Source organism: Falco cherrug, chromosome 1 (assembly GCF_023634085.1).
Source record: "Falco cherrug isolate bFalChe1 chromosome 1, bFalChe1.pri, whole genome shotgun sequence".
Lineage (NCBI taxonomy): Eukaryota > Metazoa > Chordata > Aves > Falconiformes > Falconidae > Falco > Falco cherrug.
The window spans coordinates 112,500,925-112,528,214 of record NC_073697.1 but is presented as its reverse complement, the minus strand read 5'-3'; the positions used below and the strand labels follow the sequence as shown (position 1 = coordinate 112,528,214).

Sequence of the window (27,290 nt, the reverse complement as noted above, 5' to 3'; positions counted from 1 at the left end):
ACCGGGCGGGCGGGGCGGGGCGGCGGCGGCCGCTGCATGTCCCGGCCCGGCGGCCCGGCCGGGCTGCACGTGGGCCTGGCGCGGGGGCGGCACCGGCTCCGGGCATCGGCGCGGGGCGAGCGGCGCCCTGCCGGATCACCCGTAAGTACCGGCGGCCGGCCGCCTCCTGGCCCCCGAGGCGGCGGCGGGGCCCGCTGCGCCGGGCTGTCAGCCGACCGGCTCCCCTCTGTGCGGCGCCGCCGCTCCCGGCCGGGCGGGGGGCGCGGGCGGCGCTGTCCCGTCTCGTCCTGTCTCCCCCGGGGTGCCGCCCGGCCGTGCCCGCAGCGGGGGCGGGCGCCGTGCCCAAGGTCGGCCCCCGGTGCCCGGCCCCGAGGTCACCCCGGTGGGGTGGGGGTGTCTGCGGCGGCGGGCGCGGGGCGGCGGGCCCGGGGCGTGGGGCGCCGGCGGCCGGTGTCCCGCAGCGCTCTGAGGTCGGCGGCGCCGTCCCGCTGCAGCCGTCCCGGCGGGGCAGGCAGCGGGGCGGCCGCGGACTGGGGGGCGGGTGGCGGCCTCCCCTGCCCTGCGGCCGGCCGGGCCGCGCTGGCTGGTTGCGGCCGTGGCCAGCAGGTCCGGCCGTTGGCGAGCTGCTCACGTGCTGCCGTGGCCGCGGTGGGCTTGTAAACCAGCGTGGAACGCGGGCAGGAGCAAAGAACTTAAATTATATTGCTGCTGAGGAAGGAATGCTTCAGTAGCCTCACTTTCTGGAAAAGTCCATGTTGTTTGACACCTTTTTTTTTTTGTTTTGTTTTTCCTTTTTTTTATTTCTTCTTCTTCTCCATCCTTGACGCCAGTAAGGTCTAAGTTACTCACGTTCCAGAACAGGGCAACTTGATCCATGTCTGCCAAAGTTCTTTATCGCAGTCTAGTAAGCTAGACCGTGAAGCAAGGAGCGCAGAATGAGTAGACTCTCAGTAAGGGCATCCCCTCTATGGAAGTTACCGGTCATAATAGGTAACAGCAACAAAAGCTGCATTTAGCCGCGGTCCATCTGTTACGGAGAAGTGAGGGGCTGCAGAACGGGAGTAATCCTGAATTTCTGTTTTTGCAGGGTTGTGTGCTGCCCGGGCAGGTTGCGGCTGCGCTAGCACCTGCTGAGCGCTTTCAGTGCCTCCTGGACTTTGTCTCTGGTGAAAGGAAAGGACTTGTGGCTGGGGCTGCTAGTAGCAGGAGAGGGTAACTTTCCTTTTCTTCTGTTTGCTTTGTGCCTGTGAATGATCGGGCACATGGCACACCGGAGTGCAGCACAGCTCACGAGGTGGTATGGCCCTTCCTTGGTAGCACGAAGACTGGGGCTGTTGGTGCCACTGAACTTAGCTTGCGCCTCTGCTGGGGGTCACTGTGCCACCCACTGCGAGTCACTTAACTCCTCGTTCTATAATGAGCTTCCTGTGTAAAAGGTGAAATGTTGTGCAGGCGTCTGCTGAGCTGCTGTACCTGTCATCTGGTAACATCAGCGTACCTATGATTCTGTAAAGGGATAGTACAGCTTCTCTACGTGTATCTGATGGCACAGTTTAGTTCTTGATTAATTGGTTTGCCTGCACATGCTACCTAGAGCACTGGAGGAAATGGCAGGTCTTTAGAAAGTTAAAAGGAGCAAGAAGCCTGTAGAACTTGAGCTGTGCTTGAAGCCTTCCAGAAGCCCACCTTCTTGCATCGCTTGCTATCCCAGTACCACTTGCTTGACAGTCTCTCAGCTTTTGTTTCAGTGTTTCATTATTTTGAAGCTTTTGAAGGACTTCCCAAAGCTGTCATGGGACGCCAGTGGTGGGGGATTCTGGCACATAAATCTCGCCAGGGTTGTAATGTTATCTTGTACAACAGGGCTACAGGCTTTTTGCTCTCAGGTGTGAAGCAAACGGTATTGTTAGGTTTGGAGAGACGGTGTGGGTGGTGTTGCTGGAACTCACTTGTGTTCTGGTAGCTGCCTTTCTCAGGTGTGCTCCCCTGAGTCACGCTGAGTTTAGATACCCATCCTAGGAGATGAGTTCTTTCTTAAAGATCTCTGGAGATGCTTTGAGATACTAATTCTGAAAATCATCAACTGCCTAGAAAGCCTTGGCTTTAACCTAGACCATGATGTCTGAAATTAGACAGCAGGAATTCCCCTCACCACCCAGGGTGATCCACCACAGTATGTAGGTTCCCAGTTCCCACAGATTCTCTTGGGAGTTAATGGTGACAGGATTTTGAGGATTGCAGCCAAAGCTGTTCAGAAACAGAAGTGGTTGGTTTGCTATGTTGAGATTTTTGTGTTAGTTTTGAAAACATTGCAGGCTGACTTTGGGGGTGTTTGAGAGCAAGTATACTTTTGCAGTAGTGGTTATCTGCAGAGCATAATGCTTTAAAAGCAACATACCCCGCTTATGTATGATTCTCATCTTTCATGTGCACTTAACAGATGGGAAAAAATTACTTAAGGTATTTCTAGTGTTCAGGGAGACTGCTCTAACATCAGGGCTGATATATCCCAGGTGACCTTAGCAACATCTAGAAGTAATAAAAACCCATTAATTAAAACATTAATTATGGTTTAATTGTTTAATGTTTCAGATCTAATGACTAGCCTTTTTTAAAGTGCTGATTTCTATCTACAGTGCTTCTGTGAAACTCTTAATGCAAATGGTTGGTTAAACTTCATGAAGCGATGATTAACTTGAGGCTGAGATACTTGGAAGGAGCTATTTCATTCAGCAGGTGCTTATTTCCTGGAAATTAAGGCTGTTGAGTTTGCTTCTCCTGGGGATTGCTGAAGGTGATATGTTTGCATGTCACTTACTGCGTTTGCAAATGGTCTGTCTTCAGCTGTTTAACCGTGTTTTTTTTACTGTCCACTACATGGATTCAGTGTAACTTTGCTGCTCCTGCATTTTGTATCCTGGCTGGAAACTGACTCTGAATTTATGAGCCCTGTACGTTCCTATTAGCAGAGTTGAATACTTCATAAAAGATTGTGTAAAATCATTCTTCAGCAAACAAACCACTGCTGCTAGACCCGAAGAGGTCCTGATTGCCTTTGACCTCTGCTGCCACCTGGCAAATGAGGATGAGAAACTTGCCATGTGCTGTAACTGATTTTTGACTCCCTGTGTATAAATAGCAGCAGTTCCTGGCAAAAGCTCATGATCTGCATGTGCCTCCTGTATCGAGGGCATTAGCTTTGCATAGGGATAAATCTGTGAATTGGAAACTTGAAATCTCAGGAACAAGGTTTGGAGTGTGTATCCCCAAAAATCTTAGGGCTGTGACCCTGCAGTTTCCCCCTTCCTTAAAGAGGAGGAGCCTGTTGTTATGAGCTTGGACTTGTATTCCGTTTCTTGTTGAAATGCTGGGTTAGGAAGAATTCTTTTGGTGTTCAGGGGTGCAGGAAAGAAACTTGCACATCCCTTCCCAGAAGTATTTCAAGCTGAATGGAGTACAGTGTTCTCTTTGCTGCCTGGTAAAGAGGATGGACTCCAGTCTCTTGAGTTGGAGTACCGATTTTATATTCCCTGTGTTTCCTTCAACTTGATGTGATGGTAGGAAGGTCACTTAATCTGTGTCTCTGCTTTGCTTTTTTAAAAAAGGGCAGCCGAAGCTGAGGAAAGGAGGCAGCCTGCAATCTTTGGGGGAAGCCTTTCTGTGTGTGAGAACAGCCCCTGGTGTAACTTGGGCGAGGGCTTGTAGGCACTACTGTAATGCGGATCAAAGTGAAGCACGTCCCTCTCTGATTAGGTCTCAAGTAATGTTGTGTGGCTTCCTGTAGCAACCTTGTTAATGCACACAAGTTACCTCCCTGCTTGTTGGGTCTAAATGACTAGTGAAACCTTTTGCTGTTCCTTCCCAGCGCAGATGAATACAGGGTGCCTTATTCACAAATGTTTGATGTTCTTCCTCTCTGTGTGCTTCTGCAACTTACTCTCTAGCCAAGCCCTGGGCACAAGGCTTCCAGCTGAATGACCTGGTTTTTTGCTTTTCTGTTTCATTCCAGCTCTTGTTTTGAGAAGCTCTTTATCAAGGTCTTGTTGCTGTGCACAGTAAACATTCTATGAGCAGGTCTTGCTGCTGTTCTCCAGATACCTGTTTGGTCTCAGTACTGCCTGTGTTCTCATCTCTTACAGCAGTATCAGTGTGGTGTGATGTAAACTTCACCGTTTTGTCCCCTTCAAAATTCATGCTTGTGTTTTGTCTTGTGTACAAAGAATACTGAAAGCCTTTGGTTAGTTTAGTCTCTACTCCTGAGCATTGTGCACGCTGTATAGATGCCAGGCATTTGACTTAACTGGTTGCTTTTAAATTTTAATCTAGAAGCGGCACACACTATACTATGTTGTCCTTAGCAAGGGCTGCATTGGCTTCATTGGTGCAGAAGTAAACACAAAATACCAAGTGTTGATGCCCCCCCGTGCCCGCCCCCGCCCCCCCCAAAAAAAAAATAATCTGGAAAATAATTTGGTTTATTCTCCAGCCTGGGTGGAAACGTGGAAAGAATTACAGGTGCTAAAATCTGGATCTGGATTTGGGGAAAATTCTGTTAATGTGTTGGTAGATTATAAAGATAATAAAAACTGCTTTGCTTGTACCACGGAGGACTGATTTTCTTTAGTCTTTTATGAAAAATGCTTTTACAAATGTTGAGTCTGGACTGGTACATATGTCAGAGGTAGCTGTTCAGAAAGAATCCCAACAACTGATGTCTTAGCCTCTTGGCTGTAAAAGTGGTATTCGTTCCTCAGTCGTGGGGAGGGTTAGTCTGAATCGGAAAGCTTTCTCTGCACTGTTAGGCTGGATGATAATAGAAAGGTCACGTGCCCTCTGGCTTCTCTGCTGAAGTCTTCTGGCTAGCTAGGAGAAGCAGAAACTTTTGGTCTGGCTGTTTCTGGAGCAGACTCCGCAACTGGCAAAAAAAAAAAATAACTCCACCCAATTTTGAGGAATAGCCAAGCAAGGTAAAGGTGGTATGGGTGAAGGGGTGCAAAAGCAGTTTCTGAAGTTTGCTTCTGTATCTGAGAGACCTTTCTGGCAAAGCAGTGAAAAATTGATCTTGCCTTCCTCTGTAATAGAGGATTCACAGGGAGACGCTAGCTTGGTTGAGTAACCATAAATAATGAAACAATTGGAGCAAGACAGTAATAAGATATAAATTGGAGTAAGGAGTGTGATAATCTGATAGGGGTAATGTTAATCACATAGTGTAACCTGTGGCTTGTTGCACAGTGGGAGTGATCAGCTCTGCACCTTGTGTTACTCCGTTAGGCAGTGCAGGGTGGCGAGGGTCGCTGGCGGTTGGTGTTTGCATCTGTGTGAGCTTTTCAGTGGTTTCCAAAACATATGTGAAAAAACTCCACAACCCTATAGTTTGTCTAGGCTGACAGTTTTATTGTAAATGTCTGCTGTTGGGCATGTAAACAGAAATTGTTCAGGGTCTTGCTTTGAAGTGATGCTGCTGGAGCTGTGCTGGGCTCCTGAGTGGGAGTAAGTACACAGCAGCAGTGACTGTAAGGCAAAATACTAATAAAGCCTGAGCCATCAGTGTAGTGGCTTCAGGTGCAAAGGAGGAGAGTAGCTGTTGTGGGAACATCAGTGAAGCTGATTATGCTGAAAGCAGTTTTTATCGTAGAGATAAACAACCCTCTCCAGGCGGGAGGAGCCGGTAGGGGAAGTGCAGCAGCTCCAGAGGCTTTGGACTGGAAACAATTGGTTTGTAAAAGCCAGAACCAGTGTGAAGTGCTGGATGCCCCAGTGCCATTTCCCAGTATGCAGGGCCCCATGCAGTCCTGCACCAAAAATAGTGCGGACCTCACATGCTGTATGCGCTTGCCCTGCACCAGCAGCCACTTCCACTTCCTTCTGGCATGCCAGGAATCCTGGCTAAATGTCACACCTTGTATCAAGGCACAGCCAGAGAGCTGCAGCTAGGACATGAGGCTTTTCCAGCTTGCTAAAGAATCCCCACAGTAGGTCAGGGTAGGATTAAAACACCAAGGGGAGAGTAGGGGTCAGTCAGCTCTCCAAATCTGTATCCTGGCTTGATTTATGGAAAACTCCTGGTAAAGATAGGGGAGATGAGGACAAGAACGAACGTGCACACTTGCCTACCTTTAAAAAGAAAAAAAAAAAAAGCCCAGGACAGTCAATGTACTTATTCTACTTGTTTGCATTAGGGTCCCAGAGCAGTTTTAAGCCACCTTGTTTCTGTAGCCAGGACAAACAACCCTGTGGTATACACATCCTTCTAAGGTTAGAAATGTTTGCAGCACAAGGCTTGCAGAGAAGCCAAATAATTCATCCTCAGTATCAGAGAGGAGAGCTCAGCAAGCACTTGCTCCATGTTTTCAGGGCTTTCTACACACAAAAGGTCTGTTCTGAGGCAGGCTGCTTCAAGGCTCTACAAGAAGAGACACAAGGACAAGTCCCAAGTGACTGAGCCCCCAACTCTGCAGGGACATAGCCTGTGGTGCTGCCAGCCCCTGCCTCCTCCTCTTCCCTTCTGCCCCAGCACTTGAGAGATTATGCTTCCAGACTCTGCAAGCTGTGGAAATCAAGGCTGAAATTAAAGGCCGTCCTGAAGGATCACAAAGCAAACAAGCAGGCAGCTAAATGGGTAATGTAGCATCGCCAGCAAGGCTAGGGTGCCTCCCCGCAAACCCTATAGCTAGCGATACAGCACTCGGGGAAATAAATACTGTCTGGGTGAAAGAGAATTGGACGAGGCTGGCACAGTTAAAACTAAACCATGCGGGCTCTTAAAATTTTCCATGCTAAAAATAACCAGTAGCCCATGCTCTGCCTTACAGGAGGCATAAGAACAGGAGCTGACAAAAACTTAAGGGACTGGAGACCCTACCCTTAAGATAAATTACAGCCCAGAAACAGACGTGGACATACTTGACCCGACCTTGGCATAAGGCATATTTTGATCTGAAGCAAAACTGGGAAGTGCAATGTCCAAACTGCAGCTTCTTTCTTTGTCATACAAAGATAAAGGAGGCAGATGGCCCGCGATGGAGGGGATGACCTGCCTCCTCCAGGTCTGGCTCTGGAGTGCTGTTCAGAGAGGTGTGCTATCCCCACGAGCTGTGGTGCCAGAATTGCAGAATGGCTTTGTGGTGTCAGAGCAACCTGCAATAACACGGGGCTGGAGCCCCTGGCATTACGCTCCTGGTCGCTGGGGGTGTGGGCCGCAAGGCTTTATGGCCTCTCCCACGTTCTCCTCGCAGGCCAGCCTGGTGTCCTGCCAGGGAGCATCACCCAGAAGAGACAGCTCAGAAAATAAGCCTGCAAACATTCCAAGACTGGTAGGAGCCAGGCAAGCTAGATTTAAGACTGGATCTTATTTTAAGTAGTAGCAAACAGGTCATTTTCTTATCCTTAAATAATTAATGGTAAGTGTTCTGCAGCAGTTCCTGCTTCAAACACCAGTACTGAAAGACAAGAACAGCAAGAGGTGCCCCTTGAGCGAGACCAGCTTTTCACAGCCCGGTTAACGTGGGCTACAGAGCTCAGGAAACGGGCTGCTCTGAGTGAAAGCTGCTAACGGGGACCCTCCACAACTTTAACATCTTTACGAACCAGCAGTCCTAGTTGCAGAGGGGTAAACGGACGGATGTAAAAGGCTGAAAAACCTGGCTTGTTGTAGAGCTAAACTAGAGCTCTAGAACAAGAAACGCCAAGGACTGTCGGGCCAGGCTGCCTCCAGTTTGGCAGCGTTTAAGGCCCATGTGATTTGACAAGTTGCCATTTTCTGTTCTGCTGCTGGCAGGAAAATCCCAGGCTTTCTCCTCCTCCTCCCCTGCCATGTGTTTAAGTGATCCCGTTGCTCCTGCCTTCCTGAACTGGCTATCAAATTGGCAATGGAGAGGGGGTTTTGTCACTCGTAATTGTGTTGGGAAACGGATGTGGGCTTTAGGAGCTCTCCTGTGGAGGAAATTAAAGAGAAGTATGTGCTGCCATCTTACAACTGTTTGGTTGAGCAGGTTAAAAATCAGCCATCATCTTAGGCATCGCATAAAAACTGTTGTGACTAGCCTGTCAGAATCGGGCCACTGAAGTTGTCTTACTGTGTGTGTGTAAGGAGATGTTGGTGTTAGCTGTCCCTTTAGCCAGCCCAGGGCTTTAGGATGTCTGCTGGCATCTTGTGCAGAGCCACTGCCTTTTTATTACTTTGTAGATGATGGTAGGATGTGGAATTTCCATTTTAACATGATCCCTGATAGTATAATGTGGCTCTTGCTAAAACTAGTCCAGTTGTAAAACTTGAAATTAAATGAGCTTTGCAAGGAGCAGTCAGCTGATCCACCAGTTCCCACTGATGTAAATATCACAGAAGAGTGATCTTTATTAAGTGATATTAACGTTTAAAAAGGCTTGGAACTCTTTTGTCTGCCAGGCTTTGGGACAGGCCTGTCCCTCGGTGGAGCATCCTGCTGCTGTCTTCCTGCGCCGTGCAACTGTGTGGTACTATTGTTTGTGCAGTTGGTGCAACTTAATAGGGAATCGGATAATAATAGGGCTGTCTGTTTAATCAGGAAAGCTTGCTGGGAATGGACTTATGTGAGCTACTTTAGTTTGAGTTTGTGGTGTGCCTGTGAGACAGCTTGTCGGGTGGTTCTGCATTAATTACAGTAACCGAAGCGGACAGCAGATGAGCACTCACAGTGGCTCCCAGTGTGCCTCTGTGCTGGAGAGCATAAACGTGAACCTTTTGTCTTAGGAATGTATGGGCTTCACCCTTTCAATTTACCAAGTTCCAGAAACCAAACATCCAAATTATTGCATAAGTTTGTTGGTTTTATGAGGGTTTTTTTGTTGAATTCCAAATCTCAGGTGTTGCTGTCAACTGAAGGTTCATCCTCAGCAGTGAGTCCTGCTAGCTGACTGCATAAAGCCAGCTGGAAGTAACTTGGCTTTAGAAGATACCAGCTGTGAATGTCCAGTGAACACAGCCTCAAGTTTCCCGTGTAGAACAACATAAATACTTCATTTGTGATATACTGGACCACTTAAATCATGTCTACAGCTGACCTTTGATTTGGGACTGAGCAAGAAATCTAGTCCCTCTTCTTTGCCGTTCATTTGTTTACTTGCCTCAGTCGTTAGGACTGTGTGGTTAAACAGTACAGAAGCAAGGCTGGCATCCAAGCTAGCTTGGATAAAGTTGTGTTTGCTCCTGTGGGATAGGAGGGTATAGCTGGAGGAGGTGAGAAATGTGGGGTGAATATTAACTTGTATGAGGCTTGGATGCTTGCTTTGAGCTTGAGGGAAGCCTGTTTTTGTCCCTCGGCTAGAATGTATTCAGCTTCTCATGACAATCAAGGCCCCAAAGGAAATTTGTATTTGGAAGCTGCTGTCAGAATTAACTTGCTCTGCTGATAAAAGTTGTTTTTTTCCTGGTTGAGATAGACTAAGCGTAGTTGACAGAATGACTTGATTATCTTCTCTTGACTAAGAAATACTATGCTTCTAAAGAGGAACTAGATAATACTCCTTGCAATGCGCGGTTCCCATTTCTAGGACTTTGTTATCTCTTGACAACAACCTTTATTTTTGTTGCTTATTGGCAAAAGCCTTGAGGCGTGTCAAGAAAAGTCTGTTGTGTGTAAGCATTGTCAGGCACGTGGCGTTCTGCTTTAATTCCTGCTCAATGAAAATTAAACTGGAAGTGCTTTTTAGCAAGGCAAAAGCTGCTTTTGGGCAGGTAACTGTTTGGCTTTGTGTTCCGGCTCTAGACTTCCCTTAAGAAGTAGGAAAGGTGTCAGCCCTGCTTTGTGTAACTCAGGTGAGGCTTGTAAACACCTGAGCAGCATGCCTGGGACGTGAGTCTCAGTGGTGTCCAGGCAGGGAAGGTTTCACACACTTTCTAGGCTAAGAGACAGCTTTCGACTCCAGAAAGTCAGAGGAGTAGCTGATTTAGATGTAGAACACACTTTGAAGCTGGGTTCTTGAGTAGCAGCGTTCTGTCCAGGCTGCTTTTGCTAGACAAATACCGCTACTCTAAGGATGTTGCAGCCGATTTCCCATCTTCACTGCTGTGAAATCTTTTAGAGACTTCTGGTTATTGGGGGGCACTTGCTTCATCAGGCTGTGTTTGCTCTTTCAGGAATTCCTACGCTGTGTGTGTAAAAGTAAATGTAGTAGCTGCATGATGCTGTTTAGCTCCCGGTTAACTACAGACTTAGGTGCTGTGCCCACACACCAGCCTCTTGCGGTGCTGGGGGCGAGAGCCTTTGCAGAGCACTTCACCTTTGCAGTTCCGTTCTAGAGACGTGTGTGTTGTCAGCCTGTGCAGCTCTGGGGAAGCACAGGGCTGGGGAGACCTGCAGTGTGTCAAGTCCCGTCTTGGAACGCTGGTGGCACACTGTGTGGTGGCCCAGCCCAGTGCTGCAGAAGCTTGCGGTGTTGGGTGCTGCCCTGCGAAGGCAAGGCAGGAGGAGGAAGTGTCGGCGCAAAGCTGTGGTAAGGTGAAATTGGTGAGTGTAATGGTGAGGAACATCCAGCTCTCCTGAGTGTCCCGTTAAGGGGGAGGTTTTATCCCCCAACCTGTGATGGTCACCTAGTCTCTCAGTGTCCCAGGAAGGGCAGACCCTTGCACCTGACCAGCCTGTCAGAGCTTGCTACAGACACTTCTGAACAGCATGGTCTTGGAGGGCGATTCGCCTATCCTGCTTGGGGATTCCCAGTGACATAATCAAACCAAGTCTTCAAGTTTCCAGAAACTCGCACAAAACAGATCTCAGCTGAGGATTTTTATTATGCAGATTTGTGGCAGATGAAGGTTTGAGATTGCTGTTGATAATGCGCTGACTGCAAGAACAAGTGTGAAATGGTATGCACACAAAATCTAATCACTAATGAAAGCCAGCTGGAGTTCAGTCATTAAGTGTGCATAGAATACAGTATAGTTTTTCCCCAGTAAGTCTCCCTGTGGGGGAGAAGACAAGCTCAGCCTGTTGACCGATCTCAAGAGTTCTGATGAAGTCTTCCCTAACTTCTGCACTTCCTAACTTAGTTTTGTATTACTCCTTTACTTCTAGGTGGAGCTTGGGTGACTCCAGTTGTACATGCATTTTGTTCCTGGTAGGTGTAAAAATTCTTTCACTTGACCTTTAAATGTGGAGTCAAATAAAAATATAAAGTACATGCTTAGTGTGAGGGGTGGTCGTGCCTTGGAGGGGGGTAGCTTTGCGATCAAGTTGTGCTTTGGTAGTATAATGAGCAAGGTTCATCGGAGGAAAGCCATTTCACTGCAGTTGTTGGCTCAATAGCTGACATCTTCCCTTGTCTTCTGACAGCTACTATGTGGCTTGTCAGTATATGGTACCATCAAGTTCTGCTTCCTGCAGGGAGTGCACCAGGGCCTGGCCACGGTGTCTTCACTCCACTCCGCCACCCCCGTCCAGTTCCTCTCAGCGTGTGCTAAGGCTGTAGTTTGTGTTGCCTGAGGAAACTACTGGGAGTAGATACTCTGCATACCCACTGCATTTCATCTTGGAAGTAGCAGCTGCAGTTTTACTGAATGTTGAATTTTAAAATTTCTTTCATATTTTAATAGATAGCCACTTTTCCACACCTGGTCTTAGGTAGAGATCTTAGTCTTTGGTCTGCTGGTGGAGCAGAGCTGTGAATTTAAAGAGCTGCTGGAAAAGAAACCTGTTCGTGCTAGTAGAAATACCTCAAGGCGTTTATGAAACTTCAGCCTTCCTGTTACCTTCCCTGTGACTATTTTAACGTGGTTTCTGTTTCTCCTTGTAGATACAATTACTGAGACTGCAAAATGGGTTTACGCTTCCACCGTGTCGTCTTGTTCGCCATACCTGGAACACTGGCACTTTTTGGCTGCTGGTGGCTCTATTTCCGTAGAAAAAAGGATGCAAGCTATCACAACAAACAAGTCATAGCCGTTGGAGAAGAGGAACAGGAAGAAGTGCCAGAGAATGATTCCTCATCCGAAACAGCAGCATGTGTTCCTCGAACACTGCTCCTCTCATCAGAAGAGGAATGCCCAGAGAATGACACCTCAGCCTCCATGCTGTCAGCAGCGTTGATGACGCCCTCTCTTCTGTGTCAAATTCATGAGAGGCTAGATCTCTCACAGGACCTTCCAGACCTGTCAGTAACGACAATTCAGCCCAGCACCCTTGAGGACGACAGTGACAAGCTAGAAACAATAGGATCTCAAGATGAAAGTAGTGTCCCTGCTTGTGTTTCTCTCCCTCTGATCTCAGAGAGCACAGAGTGTCACGGCAGTGCTGTGGTGAGCCTTGTAGAGGATTCAGGCTCTAGCACAAAGCAAGATCAGCAGCTGTCAGCATCAGTGACGGTGGCACAAGTGTCTCTGGGAATCACGGAGGAGATCAGAATTGCAGAGCAGACGGGTGATTCTTTGTTTAAGCCCCCGAAGGAAAGCCAGGTGCCAGAAATTGTGCTCTCGGATATTGGCTCTGTGCCAGCCCTTTGCTTAGGGTTGGGAAAGGAAGCAGATACCCCACAAGCCTTTCTCAATGATGAAGTTGTATCAAGTCACAAGGATCCTGCAGTGAGCACGTTACAGGATAGTTTGGAGTCTACCTGTTTGGAGCAGCCCAGGGAAGAAGAGATGTGCAAGTCAATTGCCAGTACTGTACCTGTGTGCCAGGAGGAGAGCACACACCCTAAAGGAGATGCATTGGAAAGAGAGAAGATTGGAGGAGCAAGCCTGGACAAGGAAGAAGTTGAGGAAATCGAGCAAGTAGCAGTACAGATAGTTTTCAAGGTCATTTCGATAGCCACTGAGGAAGTGCTGTCTGGTGCCATGAGTGATGCGCCTGCTCAGATCTGCCAGGTTGCAGCCAGCCAAGTGAAGATGCCACTGGAGACAAACGTTGTTTCCCCTAGCTGGATGCTTGTGGAGAAAGCTACAGTAGCTGATGAGAACATTGCTGCAAAGTGTGATGCTGCAGTAGTGGCATCCCCTTGGACAGAGGAACAGGATTGGAGTGTGATGGATTCCAGCTGTTCAACACACGGCTGTTTGTCCAGCCCTGTTCAGGGAGACACAAAAGACTGTCAGATGAAGAACCGTGTGTGCGGTGACTCCCAGGGAGCTGATCGGACTTCTTTGGAAAACTGTGGAGGGCCACTGGTAGAGTTGCCTGCTGTGATGGAGGACCCTGGGTACAGCACACACACATCTGAAGGTGGTCAGAGTGCAAAGGACCTGTTGCAGAACGCAATGCTGTCTGTTGCATCAGGCCAGCATTCGGACTCACAGAGCATACCTGCAACCCAAGATAAGTCTGCTGAGCAGAGCTTGGTACCAGCTGACAAACCTGCTACTGAAGACAGCAAAGTGCCACACAGTAATGGGATACTGAAAGAGGATAGTCCAGACTTGCATAATGAGTGTAGCAGTGCACTGGGGGTGGCTCGAGATCACACAGAAGGTAAGAGGCTCAAAAATCCTCCTGCAAAAACATAGCAAACAAGCATTTTATGTGCTGCAACCCTTCTCCTCCAGAACATCTTCAGATAAATCCTCTTTGTGTTTAACTTCCCCAGTGGGTGACTGTTTAGCGCTCGTGCCGGTAGGCACTCTGTAGTGGGGGATCGTGCTGGGGGACTGTGGGGAACTTACTGTGCACCAGCAAAACCGAGAAGCAAGGGCAGAGAGAGGGGGAGGGTGCCCCAGCCCACCCCAGAGCGGGCAGCATTGAGGCCTGGCTGAGCGGCAGCTCTGGCTCGGTGTGTGCGGAGCAGGAGTGAAGGCAGTTAAACCCAGACACGTACAAACGCAGCCCCAGGGAGCACAGGCGGGCGGCCAGGGCACGGCAGGGTGCGCAGGGCAGGTGCTGTCCCCGTGACTGCTGTGAGATGTGAGCTCCAGCAGCGGCCGTTGCTCCCCAGGAGAAGCCCGGCTGTGGCGGGACGAGCCAGTGCCAGAAGGCATGTGGTGACCCAGATGGAGCTCCCACATAACCACGCAGCTGCCAGGTCACTGCAGGGAGCGCCTGAGCCCATCGCCACTGCCGGAGGGCAGCAGGGTAACACCTGTGTGAGCACGGCTGGGTGGAGGATCTGCTCAGCCTGGTGGCAGAGCTGGAAGCAGATGTAGGAAGGTGAAGAAGTATCAGGGATTGCGAGAGGAAGATAGGCTGGTGGAGCTGTGCTCTACCGTCGCTGAGGCCAATGCACTGCATGGCCACGTGACAAGAAGTGGAGGCTCCCCTGTCTCCTTTGATCCTTGGAGAAGTAAGGAAGGGGGTCAGCAGAGCTACTGCCTTGGACTTTCAGAGGGCCAGCTTTGGGCTGTGTAAGAGCCTGGATGCCAAGAGTCCTGGGAGAGATAGTTCTGAAGGGCCAAGGAGCCCGGGAAGGCTGGGTGTCCTTCAAAGAAGGAAGTCTTAATGGTGCAGGAGTAGGTGGTCCCCATGTGCCGAACAGTGAGCCGGAGGGAGACTGGCCTGGCTGAACAGAGCTTTGGCTGGAGCTGGGACCCGGAGGGAAAAGGAGAATTTACCGCTGGTGGAAGAAGGAGCAGGCAGCTCCTGAGGACTGTAAGGCTGTTGCAGAGTTATGTGGGGTGGAGGTTAGGCTGGGGGTTAGCCGGTGTGACACCCATCTGCAAGCAGGGCAGGGAGGAGGATGTGGGGAGCTACAGGCCTGTGGGGGTGACCTGGGCGCCAGGGCAGGTTATGGAGCAGGTCCTCAGGAGTGCCATCACGTGGCACGTGCAGGACAGCCAGGGGATCGGGCCCAGCCAGCATGGGTTTGTGAAAGGCAGGTGCTGTGTGACGAGCCTGATGATCTCCTACAAGATGACCTGCCTGGTGGCTGAGGGAGAGGCTGTGGGTGTTGCCTGCCTGGACCCTTGGTGAAGCCTTTGACACCGTGTCCCACAGCTCCTGGAGAAGCTGGCTGCTGCGGCCGGGCCGGGGGTGCCCTGTGCTGGGTGGCAGGCTGGGCAGCTGGGCCCAGAGCGCGGTGGGGCTGGAGTCACGTCCCGCTGTCGCCGGGCACACGGGGCTTCCCTGGGCTCTGTGCTGGGGCCGGCCCTGGGTAATGTCTGTATCGGTGATCTGGGCGAGGGGATCAAGCGCACCCTCAGTAAGGCTGCAGGCAGCGCCAGGTTGTGGTGGGAGTGTTGGCCTGCCAGGGGCAGGAGGCTCTGCAGGGGCTCTGGGCAGGCTGGGCCGAGGGGCCAAGGCCAGCTGCATGAGGTTCAACACGGCTCCGTGCCGGGCCCTGCCCGTGGGGCACACCAGCCCCAGGCAGTGCTGTGGGCTGGGGGCAGAGCGGCTGGGGAGCTGCCCTGCAGGAAAGGACCTGGGGGTGCTGGTCATGGCCAGCTGAACGTGAGCCAACAGAGTGCCCAGGTGGCCAACAGCATCCTGGCTTGTGTGTGAAACAGTGTGGCCAGCAGGACCAGGGCAGCAACCGTCCCCCTGTGCTCGCCACTGGTGGAGCCAGACCTGGAACCCTGGGTCAGTTTTGGGCCCCTCACTTCACGAAGGACGTGGAGGGGCTGGTGCGTGTGCCTCAGCACAAAGCTCATGGTCTAAAGCTAAGCATGTGCTCGAGCAGCCCAGTGCAACGGGCCCTGCTGGGTGTAGGCCAGGCTGTTGAGCACCTTGGGTTTTTGAGACCTGCTAGTTTGTGCTTCAGTTCAGGCAGCCTCTGGGTTCTTAGCAGTGTTTATGGGCTGCTGCTGGAAGGAAGCCATAAGGCAGGTTTCTGAGGTGCTCCTGGGTGAACCAGGGAAGTGCTCTGATGAACTGTGATAACATCAGTTGGTTGCAGACCAATTACCTTGAAGCCTTTTTGCTTGGAAGAATAGATGCATGCCAAGAAATCCCAACAGGGAGCAATGTTCATGGAGTTCCCCCATCTGTGCCTGTGTTGCTTTTGCCTTCTAGATCCTGGATGATGTGTGCCTGGCAGAATACAAAACTGTCTGAGTGAATGTTAACCTGTGTGACCTTAGGGATGGATGTTAAAATCCTTTTTAGGACCCTGTGGTGCCAACAGCCCCTAATGACAGGATGTCTTTTGTAATTGCTACAAAGTAGTTGGAATGCTGCTTGTTGCAAGACATGGGGATTGAGTTTGCCAACAATTAAGCATTAAACCCACAAAACACTTTTGCTAGTCAGGGTAACCATAGGAAGAAAATGGTTTTGCCTTGTTGTGAATGCTGGTGTGTGACAAGGCCGTGTTGTGGAGCCTGGTGATGATGAGGGCTGAAAGCGCTGCACTGACACAGCTGAAGGGCAGGGAGAAGGGATATAGTAGGTCAAGCTGATAATGCGGCTATGCTGGGTAAGAGGTCATACAGCTGACCTTCACACCCGGGCTGTGAGACTTCACTCCTCATCCTTGTTTAGGAAGGCTTTGGCAAGCTGCTGCACTGTTTGCTTTCGACTTTCTAGGCATCTGTGCTGTGCTGTGTTAAGATGCGGCAAATGTGAAACAGCTGTTGAGTGTATTTTTTCTCTTTGGTCTTGCACGGGATGGTCTGAATACTTACAAGCAAGTGAGTATCTTCGTGCTTCTGCTTGTTAGTCTGGAGGAAGGATCAATCTTGTGTTACGTGGGCTGTATCTGGGATCTGAGCATGAGGAAGCTGTTTGAGTTTGTCCCCTTCCCAAGCAGAAATGTTCCTGATATCGTCTGTTGGTTTGGGAAGAAAACATAGCTCAGCTGTGCCACCTTGCTTCTTCAAGCATATGACAAATTTGGGCAAGAGGCAATCCCCTACCACAGCTAGCAGTGGGCACATCTGGCACCCGTGTCACTGTTCAGCCCCTCTTGGGGCAGGAATGTAATGTTAGTGCAAAGAGCAGATGAACAAGTTGCACGTCCCTCCCTGCGTTCTGAGCTCCCTGCGAAGAGCCCTGTATAAGCCATGGGGAAAAGGCAACGTACCTTGCTGCAGCAGCTCAGTGCTGAAGTTACCATAGCTCTCATTCAGCTGGTAACTTTGACGTACGGTGTCTTGTCTGTGCTGCTGTGTGAGGTGTCACCATGTTTGAAGGACTCTGCTGAACTCTAGCCTCCTTCTGTTGCATTCCCAGAGGCATGTGGGTTTTTCTCCAAGAATAAAAGGAAACTTTCAGCAGGGTGCATGTGATGGGACTTTACCCTTTCTGAAATACTGGAGAACCTGATAGGAACATCCCAACTGTGAATGCATGGGAAGATCTCAATGCAGCCTCTCTGTGAAATGATGTATTTTCACAGCCTTGTGTCTGGTAGCTGGATTGTGTGGGTTGTCTGAATGCTGACACATGCACATGTCTTGCAGGTTCGAATGTAGATTACATGGATTTTGTGGACGGTGGCTGTGCCGTGAGGAAGACGGTGGCTCATCAGAACTCTAAGCTGGGAAGAGAGTCCAGCAAGTCTGACTTCGTTGTCTGGGAAATAGAGGTCCCAAAGGTAACCAGCTGCTGGCCTGCTCGTGCATCCTGCCCTGCCCAACAGAGCCGTCTTTTGGTTCTTCCAGTCTGGTCCTGGCCCAGTGCCATCCCGCAGAGATCAGCAACAAATCAACAAGGATTTAAGCATTTAGCTCCTATTAGGACTCCCCAGGAGCAAAGAGCTAGTACACAACTGTAAATAAAAGGCATGTGAGGGCTATGCCCAGGGGAGCATTGGTTGTTTGGACTCATTATTCCCCATTATCTTCCACCCCAATCTGTTAGTCTGGTGCTTTGTGTACCCTCAAAGCCTTCTGAATGCTTTCAGTTATTAAGAGCAGGTGGTGAATTTTTTTTCTTTCCACTCTGTAGGCAGGTTACGTTTCAACTGCCTGTCCAAATCCTTCCTCACAAGCTGAATGTTTGTCTGAGCTATTCTGTGGAGCTGCTGTGTCTCTGTCTTTATAGTGAGCTTTCTTTTGGCTTTGGAGAAAGATTGTGTTTATTAGGACTACGTTCATACCTTCTTCCCTGCTTTGTCTGTGCACAGTAAGCTGTGGCTGTCCTACACAGCAGTGCTGTTGTGGTGTTGCTTCTCAGCAGAGGTGAATGCTGACAGCCAGTAACGTGAGACAGCAGCTCCCAGCAGGGCAGGTATGCTGCCTTGGGTGCTTGGGTGCTGTGACCGCGCTGGAGACACGTACAAAGGCTAAGGAAGCAGTTCTACAGCAGAAAATGTGTTTCAGTGGTTAGTGGAGACAGGCTGTGACTCAGGCCCCACGCTTCTGCTGTGGCATCTGCCTCTGGCAGTAAGTGGTGGTAGGCACCAGTGGATGCGTAGAAGTGACGGGGCTTGCACAGACACCTCTGCGTCACCCTGCACAGCTGTCCAGGGACACTGTAGTGTAATGGGCGTGATAGCCTGGTTTACTGTCCGGTGAATTTGTCTATTCTCTTTCAAATTTAATTAGCTTGTTTGAAAAGTGCTAAAACATAGTATTTCATATTTCAATGAAAAATGCATGTAGCATGTTTGGGTTTGGTTTGGTTGGTTTGTTGTTTTTGTTTTTTTTTTAAATAAAGTGGTGGGAGATTGAGAGAGGATGTGGCTTGACCGTGGGAAGGTGGTAGCCTTTACCAGGCTTGGGTTTGTCCCATTGTGTCTTTATGGTGTTCTAGAAGATATGAAGATGGAGCTGTCCAAATGAGCTGTGCTTCCTGATCTGTATCTACTGTGACTTATCACAGACCAGCTGAACGCTGCACCGGTCCAGCATTGCCTTATATTTATCCTGGCCCTGTGCTACAGGAACTGGGAATGTGGGTGAAATAAGCCACAAAAACCAGTATTTGATTTACATTTCCCTTCCTGACTGTTTCTTTCTTGTCCCCTTTAACAAAGGAGTTAGTTGGCCGCTTGATTGGCAAACAAGGAAGATTTATGAACTACTTGAGGCAATCATCTGGTGCCAAAATCTATGTCTCAACACTACCTTATTTCCATGACTCCCAAGTCTGCCACATTGAAGGTAAGTGGACTGTCTGTTCATGGCCTAGTATGTAGTTTGAAGGCCTTAATGAGATGGGTAAACAAATGTAGCAGCTTTGCGAGTCCAATGCTTTACAAAATCTTTCTGCTCAGTGCTGTTACAGTAGAGGTATATGCCAAGTCGCCTGCACCTTGGCACATGAAAGCTCTTTTCTGCTGGAGGTGAGAATGCATTTGAACATCTCCAGCTGCTGTGGCTTAACCAGCACCTTCTGCAGGATCCCTTCAGGCCTGAGGGAGCTGCTATGGGATGTGCATCATGAGATGCACTCTTGACTGTGAGGGGTGTTAGATTAGTTGTGGCTGAAAAACATCTGCCAGTGAATTGGGTTCATACTGGAGGCCAAAGCTGTTGAAACTAAGGCCTGGCAGGCAGAGTTCCTCGTGTTGGTCTGATACCAGGTTACACAGTCAATCTTATTAAAACTGAAGCTGTTGGTGTAGTGCTTTTGTAGAAGGAGCTACAGTCTTCTAGTAGCTATATTGCTTCACAGGGTGGGGGTGTCCTCAGCATATCCATGCTGCAGGCTTTCTGCGGGATTTTTGTGTTCCAGGCTCCTGGCCTCAAGTAGACAAAGTCCTGAGCCTGATTGGCAAGAAGTTCAAGGACCTGTGTCTCACCAACGTCTACGGTCTGTCTCCACCAACACCACTGACACTTCATTCCCTCCTTCTGACTGCCTGGGTAAGTCCCAGCTTGCTGGCTGGACTGATGTCATGTGGAAGGCTGTTGTCAGTCGCTGCCGTTGTAGTATGTGATACCCGTGCACAGATGCCCTCAAAAACAGTTTGATTTCTTGTGGCACTCTGTTGTCCTGCTTGTGTAACTACTACAGATCAGATTTATCTACCTATTCTTCCACTGCTGTTTCCATTGTGCCTGAGCTGGGAAGTGTACAATCATTTAGGTTGGCAAAGACCTTTCAGATCACAGAGTCCAATCGTTAACCCAGGACTGCCATGTCCCTAAGCACCATGTCTACGTGTCTTTTTAACCCTCCTGGGATGGTGACTGCACCACATCCCTGGGCAGCCTGTTCCAGTGATTGCCCAGCCTTTCAGCAACAAAATTTTTCTGGGCATCTAGATATAAAGTTATTGTGCACATGACTGTCTCCATGGATGTGAAGACAGGCTTTGTTCTGGAGAAGTGAATTTATGCTGGGGAATTCAAAGCATTTGAGATGTATTCTGGGCACAGTAGTGCTCGGAAGGTGCCCAGCACTATGGCCCTCTAGCAGCCAGGGCAAATGACTTTGAAAATGGGGCCTTCGTGACAAATATTGGACAGCCCTTGCAAAGATCACCTTGGTACTTCAAACCCCTGTGGGCAGGGAATCCTTGTGAGTTGCACTGTGGTGATAGTGCAGCACGGCTTGATGTGCATCACCTCTGACTAACCACTGATCTCTTGGGTAAAGAAGTCTTACAGCTGCCTGTGCCGACAGCCTTGTGTGCAGGATGGGCCCCACCCCAACCCTGATTTCCTTTAGAACAGCATGGACTAACAGCAAGTAGCTTTCTGCTCCTGATCCAAAGCGACCTTTGGAAGTGAAATACGAGAGTGCCAGGGCTTTTCCACCCGTGGCTGTAAGCCTCAGGAGTCGCTGGTGGGACATGGAGTCGCTGTGAGTGAAGCTTGTGTTGCAATGAACACTAAAAAGAATTTCTTTTCCTCCCCCTGGCAGCTGTTCCTCCCGGATGGAGTCACTGTAGAGGTGGTCGTGGCGAACCAAGTCAATGCAGGGCACATGTTTCTCCAGCAGCACACACACCCTACTTTCCATGTCCTGCGTAGCCTTGACCAGCAGATGTGTGCCTGCTATTCTCAACCTGAAATTCCAACCCTGCCAACTCCAGTGGAAGGCAAGTAACGTGGTTGCTCCCAAACTGTTCAGTGGAGTGTAGTGGGTTTGCACAGCAAAGTTTCGGTAGTGGTGATATCCACCTGCAGCCCGTGGAGGACCCCACACCAGAGCAGGTGGATGCCTGAAGGAGGCTGTGACCCGTGGGAAGCCCGTGCTGAAGCGGGTTTGCTGGCAGAACTTGTGACCCCGCGGGGCACCTGCTCTGGAGCAGCCTGTTCCTGAAGGACTGCGCCCTGTGGGAGGGACCCACACTGGAGCAGTTCGTGAAGAGCTGCAGCCTGTGGGCAGGAGTCAGGTCGCAGAAGTTCATGGAGATCTGTCTCCCGTGGGAGGGACCCCATGTTGGAGCAGGGAAAGAGTGTGAGGAGGAAGGAGCAGCAGAATGGTGCGACAAATTGTCTGTAAGCCCCATTCCCCATCCTGTGCTGCTCCAAGGGAGGAAGTAGAGAAATTGGGAGTGAAGTTGAGGCTGGGAAGAAGGGAAGGCTGGGCAGTGTGTGATAGGTCACTTCTCATTTCATCTGTTTTTTGAGCTGCTGCCAGAGTACAGATGTTGCTCTACTCTTCCTTACCCTACTCATCCCTGGAGTACCTTTCCGGCCACTCAGGTGACGTGCAGAATGAGAGCAAGCCTGTCTCAGGTTATTCCTAGTCAGCTTGGTATTTGGCGTGTTTTTGCTGCCAAAAGTGTGGAACTGCTCCCAAATCTTCATAGTGGCGCTGCCTGCACGTGGCGTAAAGTGGAGGGTGCATCACATGGAAAGGGGGTTTTGATGCTTACTTTCCTTTCTGGGGACAGACCTCACTGTTAGTGACCAGAGGCTGGAAGGGAATGGGATACCGGCGTGGAACAGCGTGGTAGGAGCAGCAGGCTTGAGAGTAACACCCACCTCTCCTGTGTCCCAGCTGCAGGCCTTGTCTGATGGGGGGGTTGGTGAAAGGGGATGGAAAAGATCTCAGTAGAGACCTGTGCAGTGCTACTAATGCCTGAAGCACCGGCTTCTGGAAATCCGCTTCCCTGAGCCTTTCTTCTCTGTACTCTTGTGCTTTGCAGTTGGTATTATCTGTGCAGCGCCAGGCCTGAATGGGGCATGGTTACGGGCTCAAGTTATTAGCTACTTCGAAGAGACTAGTGAAGTGGAGCTCAGATATGTGGACTACGGAGGATATGACAAAGTGAAGGTCGATACACTCAGGCAAATCAGGTCTGTAGCTCGTCTTCACAGCCTGAGGCTATACCTGGCATACCTGGCTTGAATCTTCATCAGAGGCATCTGTATTGTTTGAATTGCTTCTAGGTTTTACCACAGCTGAAGTGGGAAATAGTAGAAAGGCTCGTCTCAGCAGCAGATGTGGGTCCCTTGGGAGCACAGCAAACCCTTGCAAGGCTTTTTGAAGGGGAGGGGAGAGGAAATGGCAACTTCTGGCACTTCAGTGTGGAAGTTGAGCAAAAGGATGCCTTCAGGAAGCCCCAAAGTGCAGTTAATTGATGAGCTAGGAAGAAGATTCAAATTCTCTCTGCCCCAGCCCTAAGGCCTGGGAGAGCTGTGTTGGATGAGGGTTTTCATACACAAGCCCATGAATTACTCAATTGTGCCCCAGAGGTGGGAGAAAAGCAGTACAGCCTCTATTATGAAGGTAGTTTTTGCTTGGAGCCCAGTCCAACTTGGCATGTTAATCGGACAATTTATTGCTGCTACTTAGATTGCTGGGAGAAGAGTCTGATCTCTTTTTCTGTCATCAATTTTAAATGGAATTCCTGTTTGAGCAATTGATTAATCAATGTCACCTTAAAGAACACAGGAGTAACTTAAAGCCATGTTCTTATTCTGATTGACTCCCTTTTCTTTAAGGTCTGACTTCTTATCACTACCTTTCCAAGGAGCAGAAGTTTTACTAGACAACGTGGTGCCACTTCCAGGTAATGGTGCTCTCTAGATGTAGCGCTGGCACTCCTGCAGGTTTAAATGAATGCCAACTGTGTACGAGCAACGATTCTGTCTAAACTGCTCCCTCCTATTTCAAGTGCAGTCTTTGATGTGACTAGAGCAAGGACTGGAAACATTGTATTTTACTCTTCTAAGTGCACTAGCATGTCATAACCTGTCCAGGGGAAAGATGATAAACGTCCAGGTGTTCCCTGCATGGAGGAGAGGATGAATTGCTCTTCCAGACAGCAAGCTGGCAGGACTGGCAGGATATAGGTGAAGTAGCTCTAACTGTTCTGCCTTCTGTCATAGAATAGCTGTAAATGCAAACTTAGTTTTTAGTCTGTGAGACAAATACCTGATGCTTTCCTACTAAAATGACTGATGTGTATAGTTCTGTACAGGTTTAAAGTACTACCCTCCAAGCACTGGAAGAATATCAGTCACTACCTAGAAAAGAAAAGCTGGGGGGGGGGGGGGGGGGAGGGGCGGGGAAGGCAAAACAGAAAAAAACATTTCTAACGGTGTTAAGAGATGCATGCTGTATCATGCCTTCTGGGCATGGAAGGGGTGGCCGTAGGAGCTAGGGCTCAGGCCAGGCTTCAGCACTGGGGTCAGTGGCTGGCAGGACTCCAGGAGGCACAGGCTCTGCCAGGAACTGTTGATGGATGGCAAGGTTTAAGCTGCTTCTGGCAGAAGTCAGTGTTTTTTGTGTTTCCTGAGGTCATCGACCTCCTTCAGGATCTGGGGGCTTGTAAGGAGCTCACTCGCTGCCTGGAGATGGTCTCAGGGTGAGGAGTACAAAGGAGAAACTATTTTGCAGCAATTTAGTAGGAAATAAGCAACTTTCCTCCAAAATGAATGTCACTCTGCTTATGTCTGGTCTAGAGTACAGACTGAGTGTTGCCTGGGACACAAAGGTTTCCGCTGCATTGCAGGTGTGGAGTTAGCAACAGTACCTACGCAAGCAGTGCCGGCTGAGGGGTTTGAGCTGCCAGTGCTCGCAGAGTGTGCTTTTGGCACCGTTCAGGTGTCAGCCAGCCTGTGGTACAAATGCTCCTGAGTTCCCGTTCAGAGTATTGCACTCTGTGCAGGGTCAGTAAAGTCCTGAGGCCCCTGAGCTCTAGTTTATTAAGCATCAAAGTACTAAGGGCAGCTCAAAGGTACTGCAGAAGTATCTTTTCTTCTTTAAAGCCCCCTAATTCATCAGCCACTTCTGTTCACGTTTACTTAGCTAGTGGCTTTAGAAAGCGCTTCATCCTCTCCCTTCAGCAGCACAGCAGGCACGGTACTTGTGTGATCTGCAGCTTAACAGACCGGTCTCAGCAAATGCCTATAGCGGCAGCAGGTGAGGGTTCTCTGGCCTGACTTATGTAGGAGGTCGGACAAGATTAGCCTAGTAGTCCCTGCTGGCCTTTACAGCCTGTGAATGTCTCATTTGTTTTCTCCTGTTGTTGCCTTTCCAAAGACGAGGACCACTTCTCATCCGAAGCTGACGCCACTGTCAGTGAGATGACCAGAGGTGCAGTCCTAGTGGCACAGGTACGTGAGAGCTGTCTGGAAAAGTCTTGTTGCTGTTGTGACTGCTGCTGTTCTCTCTGCCCCCTAGCACGCTGCATGTGGGAAATGAAGAACAAAGCCAGAGCCTGTAAGCCTGGCCTCTGGGCAAGGTTCTCGCTGAGAAATCTTGGTGCTGAGCGTTTTGTTGAGTAGCGACAGCGCGGCTGCGGTGGGGTCAGTGTTCCCCCTCGCCACTGACGCGGGCAGGAAGGGTGGGCACCTGTGAGGGGGTTCCCAGAGCACAATGTGGCCTGTTGTCCAGCGGATCAAGTATCCACCTGGGTCCGTGCTGCTTTGCCGGTCTCAGCTGTCTGTGCGACGCTGCCGTCGGGATGTGGCTGCTGGCTGGCCGGAGGGAGCAGCGAGGCTCCTGGCAGTGTCCCAGAGGCTTCTGCCTGCAGAGCCTGATCCCCGTGAAGAGGCGTGTACTTCTTCTGCAGTGCTTCCAGCGGTGGCTGTAGCTATCATGGGAGTTAATCGGGATGAGTGGGAAGCTGATAGTGTTTGTGACGCTCGATCTTACAGCTCCCTTGGGTTTAATGCAGTGTTCAAATGCATCGCGAACTCCTAGCAAGTACATGAATTTGGGTGACGAGAGCAAACTTGTCAGCAGGGTGCCTCAGCCGCCTGGTGGCTGTAGCCACATTTCCTCTGGCCTACACACCAGCTGAAGTATTGAGTATCTGATATGTGCTGAACGATGCTAGCCTTGCAGCCTCCATGGCTCAGACCACAACTGTTGCACACTCATTTATTTTGTTTTCTGTGTTTCAGGTCACAAATTACGACAGTGCCACAGGTCTGCCACTGATACAGCTGTGGAACTTGATGGGAGATGAGGTGTGTGCGTTGACATACCTTTTTTTCCAACACTGTTAAGTTTTATGGTTATGCAGACTTTTTATTGTTGATTAGGGACTTGCTGATGTTTCTTGCAAGTGGTGTGTTCACTTTTCTACTTTTTCCTCCACCTCCCTTTAGGTGGTGTCAGTGAACAGAACTCTGGTGGAGAGAGGATTTGCTCAGTGGCTTGACTACTAGCAGTGTCCTAGATGCCTCAACAACCCTCTGCAGAAAAAAACAAAGAAGACACCTTATTTTGAAATGTTACAATTTGGTTTGGCAAATTCTTATAAGAAGACTTCTTTACACCTAAATACCCAGTTTTATGGTCCATTGATACTAATTTTGCTCAACTTCTGTTTCACTAGAAACACATACCTCATGTTGGTGAAAGGTGGGGTGTTAAAAGCCATAATGACAGATACTGTAGCTTTAAAGCAAAAAATCCTCCCTGTCTGCTACTCAAAGTTGAATGGAAGAAAACTTAAAACCCAGGGGCTTGCTTGAAGCTAACAAATGCCCCTGAAACATTAACTGTTGTTGTATTTTTGTTCAAGATGCGTAATACACCATGAACTTAGTATCTGCTTTTCCTAGAAGTTACATCGGTTGTCCTTTTTTAACAGGCTCTGCCTATGAAATTAATGAATGTTATTAAGGAATTTAATGTTCAGTTATGGATTTTTCTATATTGTGCCACTAACCTGCACAAATAACATTCATCTTGTGTCTTCTGTATGCCAGGAGGTAGATGAATTGCATTTGTTGCACTTAATGTGGCACGTGTCTCACTGCAGTCGTGGTTTTTAGGCTTGATATGCTTAAGGAAGAAAGCTTCTCTGTGCAGATGCTTGAAGTGCAGGATATGTTACCACTACAATTTTTGTTCTGAAATGTCATGTATTTAAAGAAAAGAACCGATTGCCAAGCCCAATTGTAGTTTATATTTTTCTAGCCTTGCAAGTCTGTAAATATATATAAAAAAATTGTAATATTTTGTACAAGAAAAACACTGGAAACAAAGGGAACTTTACAGAATCTTTTTCACACCAAAATGTGCTATGTAGGTAGAACTGGTTTGGAGTGCATTAGGGTAGCCGACATTTGGAGCAACTAAATGTTGGGAGTGTTTCAGCTCTGCTGTATACAGGATTAGTATTTCCTAGATTGCTGTCTGGTTTGAACTGTGATCGCTGCATTCTTTGCTATGTTGCTGTACAGATCTGTTTTTAAAAAAAAAAAAGTAACAACTTGGCATTAATATTGCAGTGCTGTTCTCTCAAATTTTTTTGATCCTTTTTAGATTTCTCTTACATATTTAAAAAGTTGCTCAAGTAATTTAAGCAGGCTTAATACTCTTGAACAGATGCCCTCTAATGTATATAATTTTAGATATGTATTGAACTGGGATTTATTGCTGGCAGGGAAGATAGTTGTCAGGAAAATGTTGATGTAGTCAGCCCTGAGAAGTTTTTTCACATGGATTCAAGGATGTCCTTACATCCTATGAGCTAACATGTCAGTGCATCAAATGTTGGACAGCTGCCTACAGAATCTTTTGGTCCAATCCCTTCTAATATGGTATGGTTATGTCCTTTTTTTTTTCCCCCAGTTCTTTCCTATTTGGCACTTAAAATGTATTGTTCATGTTTGCAGTAACATCCAATGAAAACTAAATTTGGTAACTCATTTAAATCTATAAAACATATATATCCTCTTGGAATGTTTCTTTCCATTTAAATTAAAGCTAAAATTTTAAGCCGTAATCAACTGTGATGACTAAGAGCCTTCATTTCCTGAACACTTGTGATACTGGGTTGGGAAGGGAGCTCAGCGGCATAAGCAGGTAAGATAAGATCATGATGGCATTTCAACAGATATAGAAAGGTCCAGCTCCAAATCTCCCGGGGTTCCTTTTAGTTCTAGCTGGAAACCGGGGTAATTCTTATGATGAATTAGTTGTTAGAAAGCCTTAGTCCGAGCACTGGTACTCAAGGCTGTTGAAACTGTTCTATAGTTGTGGAATTAATTTGCTCTGGACTCAGGGACATCCCTTTTGTCACACTTGTGTGTTGAAAAGCGAAACTTGCGAGTCTATTCTGTTGTGCAGGCTGTAAAATCCCCTCTGTGA

At 48.9% G+C, this 27,290-nt stretch overlaps 1 protein-coding gene across 3 annotated transcripts; it reads left to right on the top strand.

Annotated features, from left to right (window-relative positions):
* The first annotated feature begins 12 nt into the window (after window positions 1–12).
* Window positions 13–26,925, top strand: AKAP1 (A-kinase anchoring protein 1). Of its 3 annotated transcripts, XM_055720979.1 has the most exons (13): window positions 21–141; window positions 1,088–1,212; window positions 11,052–11,094; window positions 11,770–13,439; window positions 17,297–17,430; window positions 18,814–18,940; window positions 19,515–19,645; window positions 20,649–20,826; window positions 21,883–22,033; window positions 22,682–22,749; window positions 24,225–24,298; window positions 25,091–25,156; window positions 25,298–26,925. In XM_055720979.1, the coding sequence occupies exons 4-13, from the start codon at window positions 11,792–11,794 to the stop codon at window positions 25,355–25,357; spliced, it is 2,637 nt and encodes an 878-aa protein (XP_055576954.1). In that variant the 5' UTR covers window positions 21–141; window positions 1,088–1,212; window positions 11,052–11,094; window positions 11,770–11,791; the 3' UTR covers window positions 25,358–26,925. The 3 variants fall into 3 exon arrangements, with proteins under 3 accessions (XP_055576940.1, XP_055576948.1, XP_055576954.1); XM_055720965.1 differs by lacking the exon at window positions 1,088–1,212 and having other exon boundaries at window positions 13–141; XM_055720973.1 differs by lacking the exons at window positions 1,088–1,212; window positions 11,052–11,094 and having other exon boundaries at window positions 13–141.
* The last annotated feature ends 365 nt before the right edge of the window (window positions 26,926–27,290 follow it).

Coding starts and splice junctions, on each gene's coding strand:
- AKAP1 (XM_055720973.1), top strand. CDS start 11,792: ATGGGTTTACGCTTCCACCGTGTCGTCTTGTTCGCCATACCTGGAACA. Junction 19,646..20,648: donor CCCTCCTTCTGACTGCCTGG/GTAAGTCCCAGC, acceptor TCCCCCTGGCAG/CTGTTCCTCCCGGATGGAGT. Junction 25,157..25,297: donor GGAACTTGATGGGAGATGAG/GTGTGTGCGTTG, acceptor ACCTCCCTTTAG/GTGGTGTCAGTGAACAGAAC.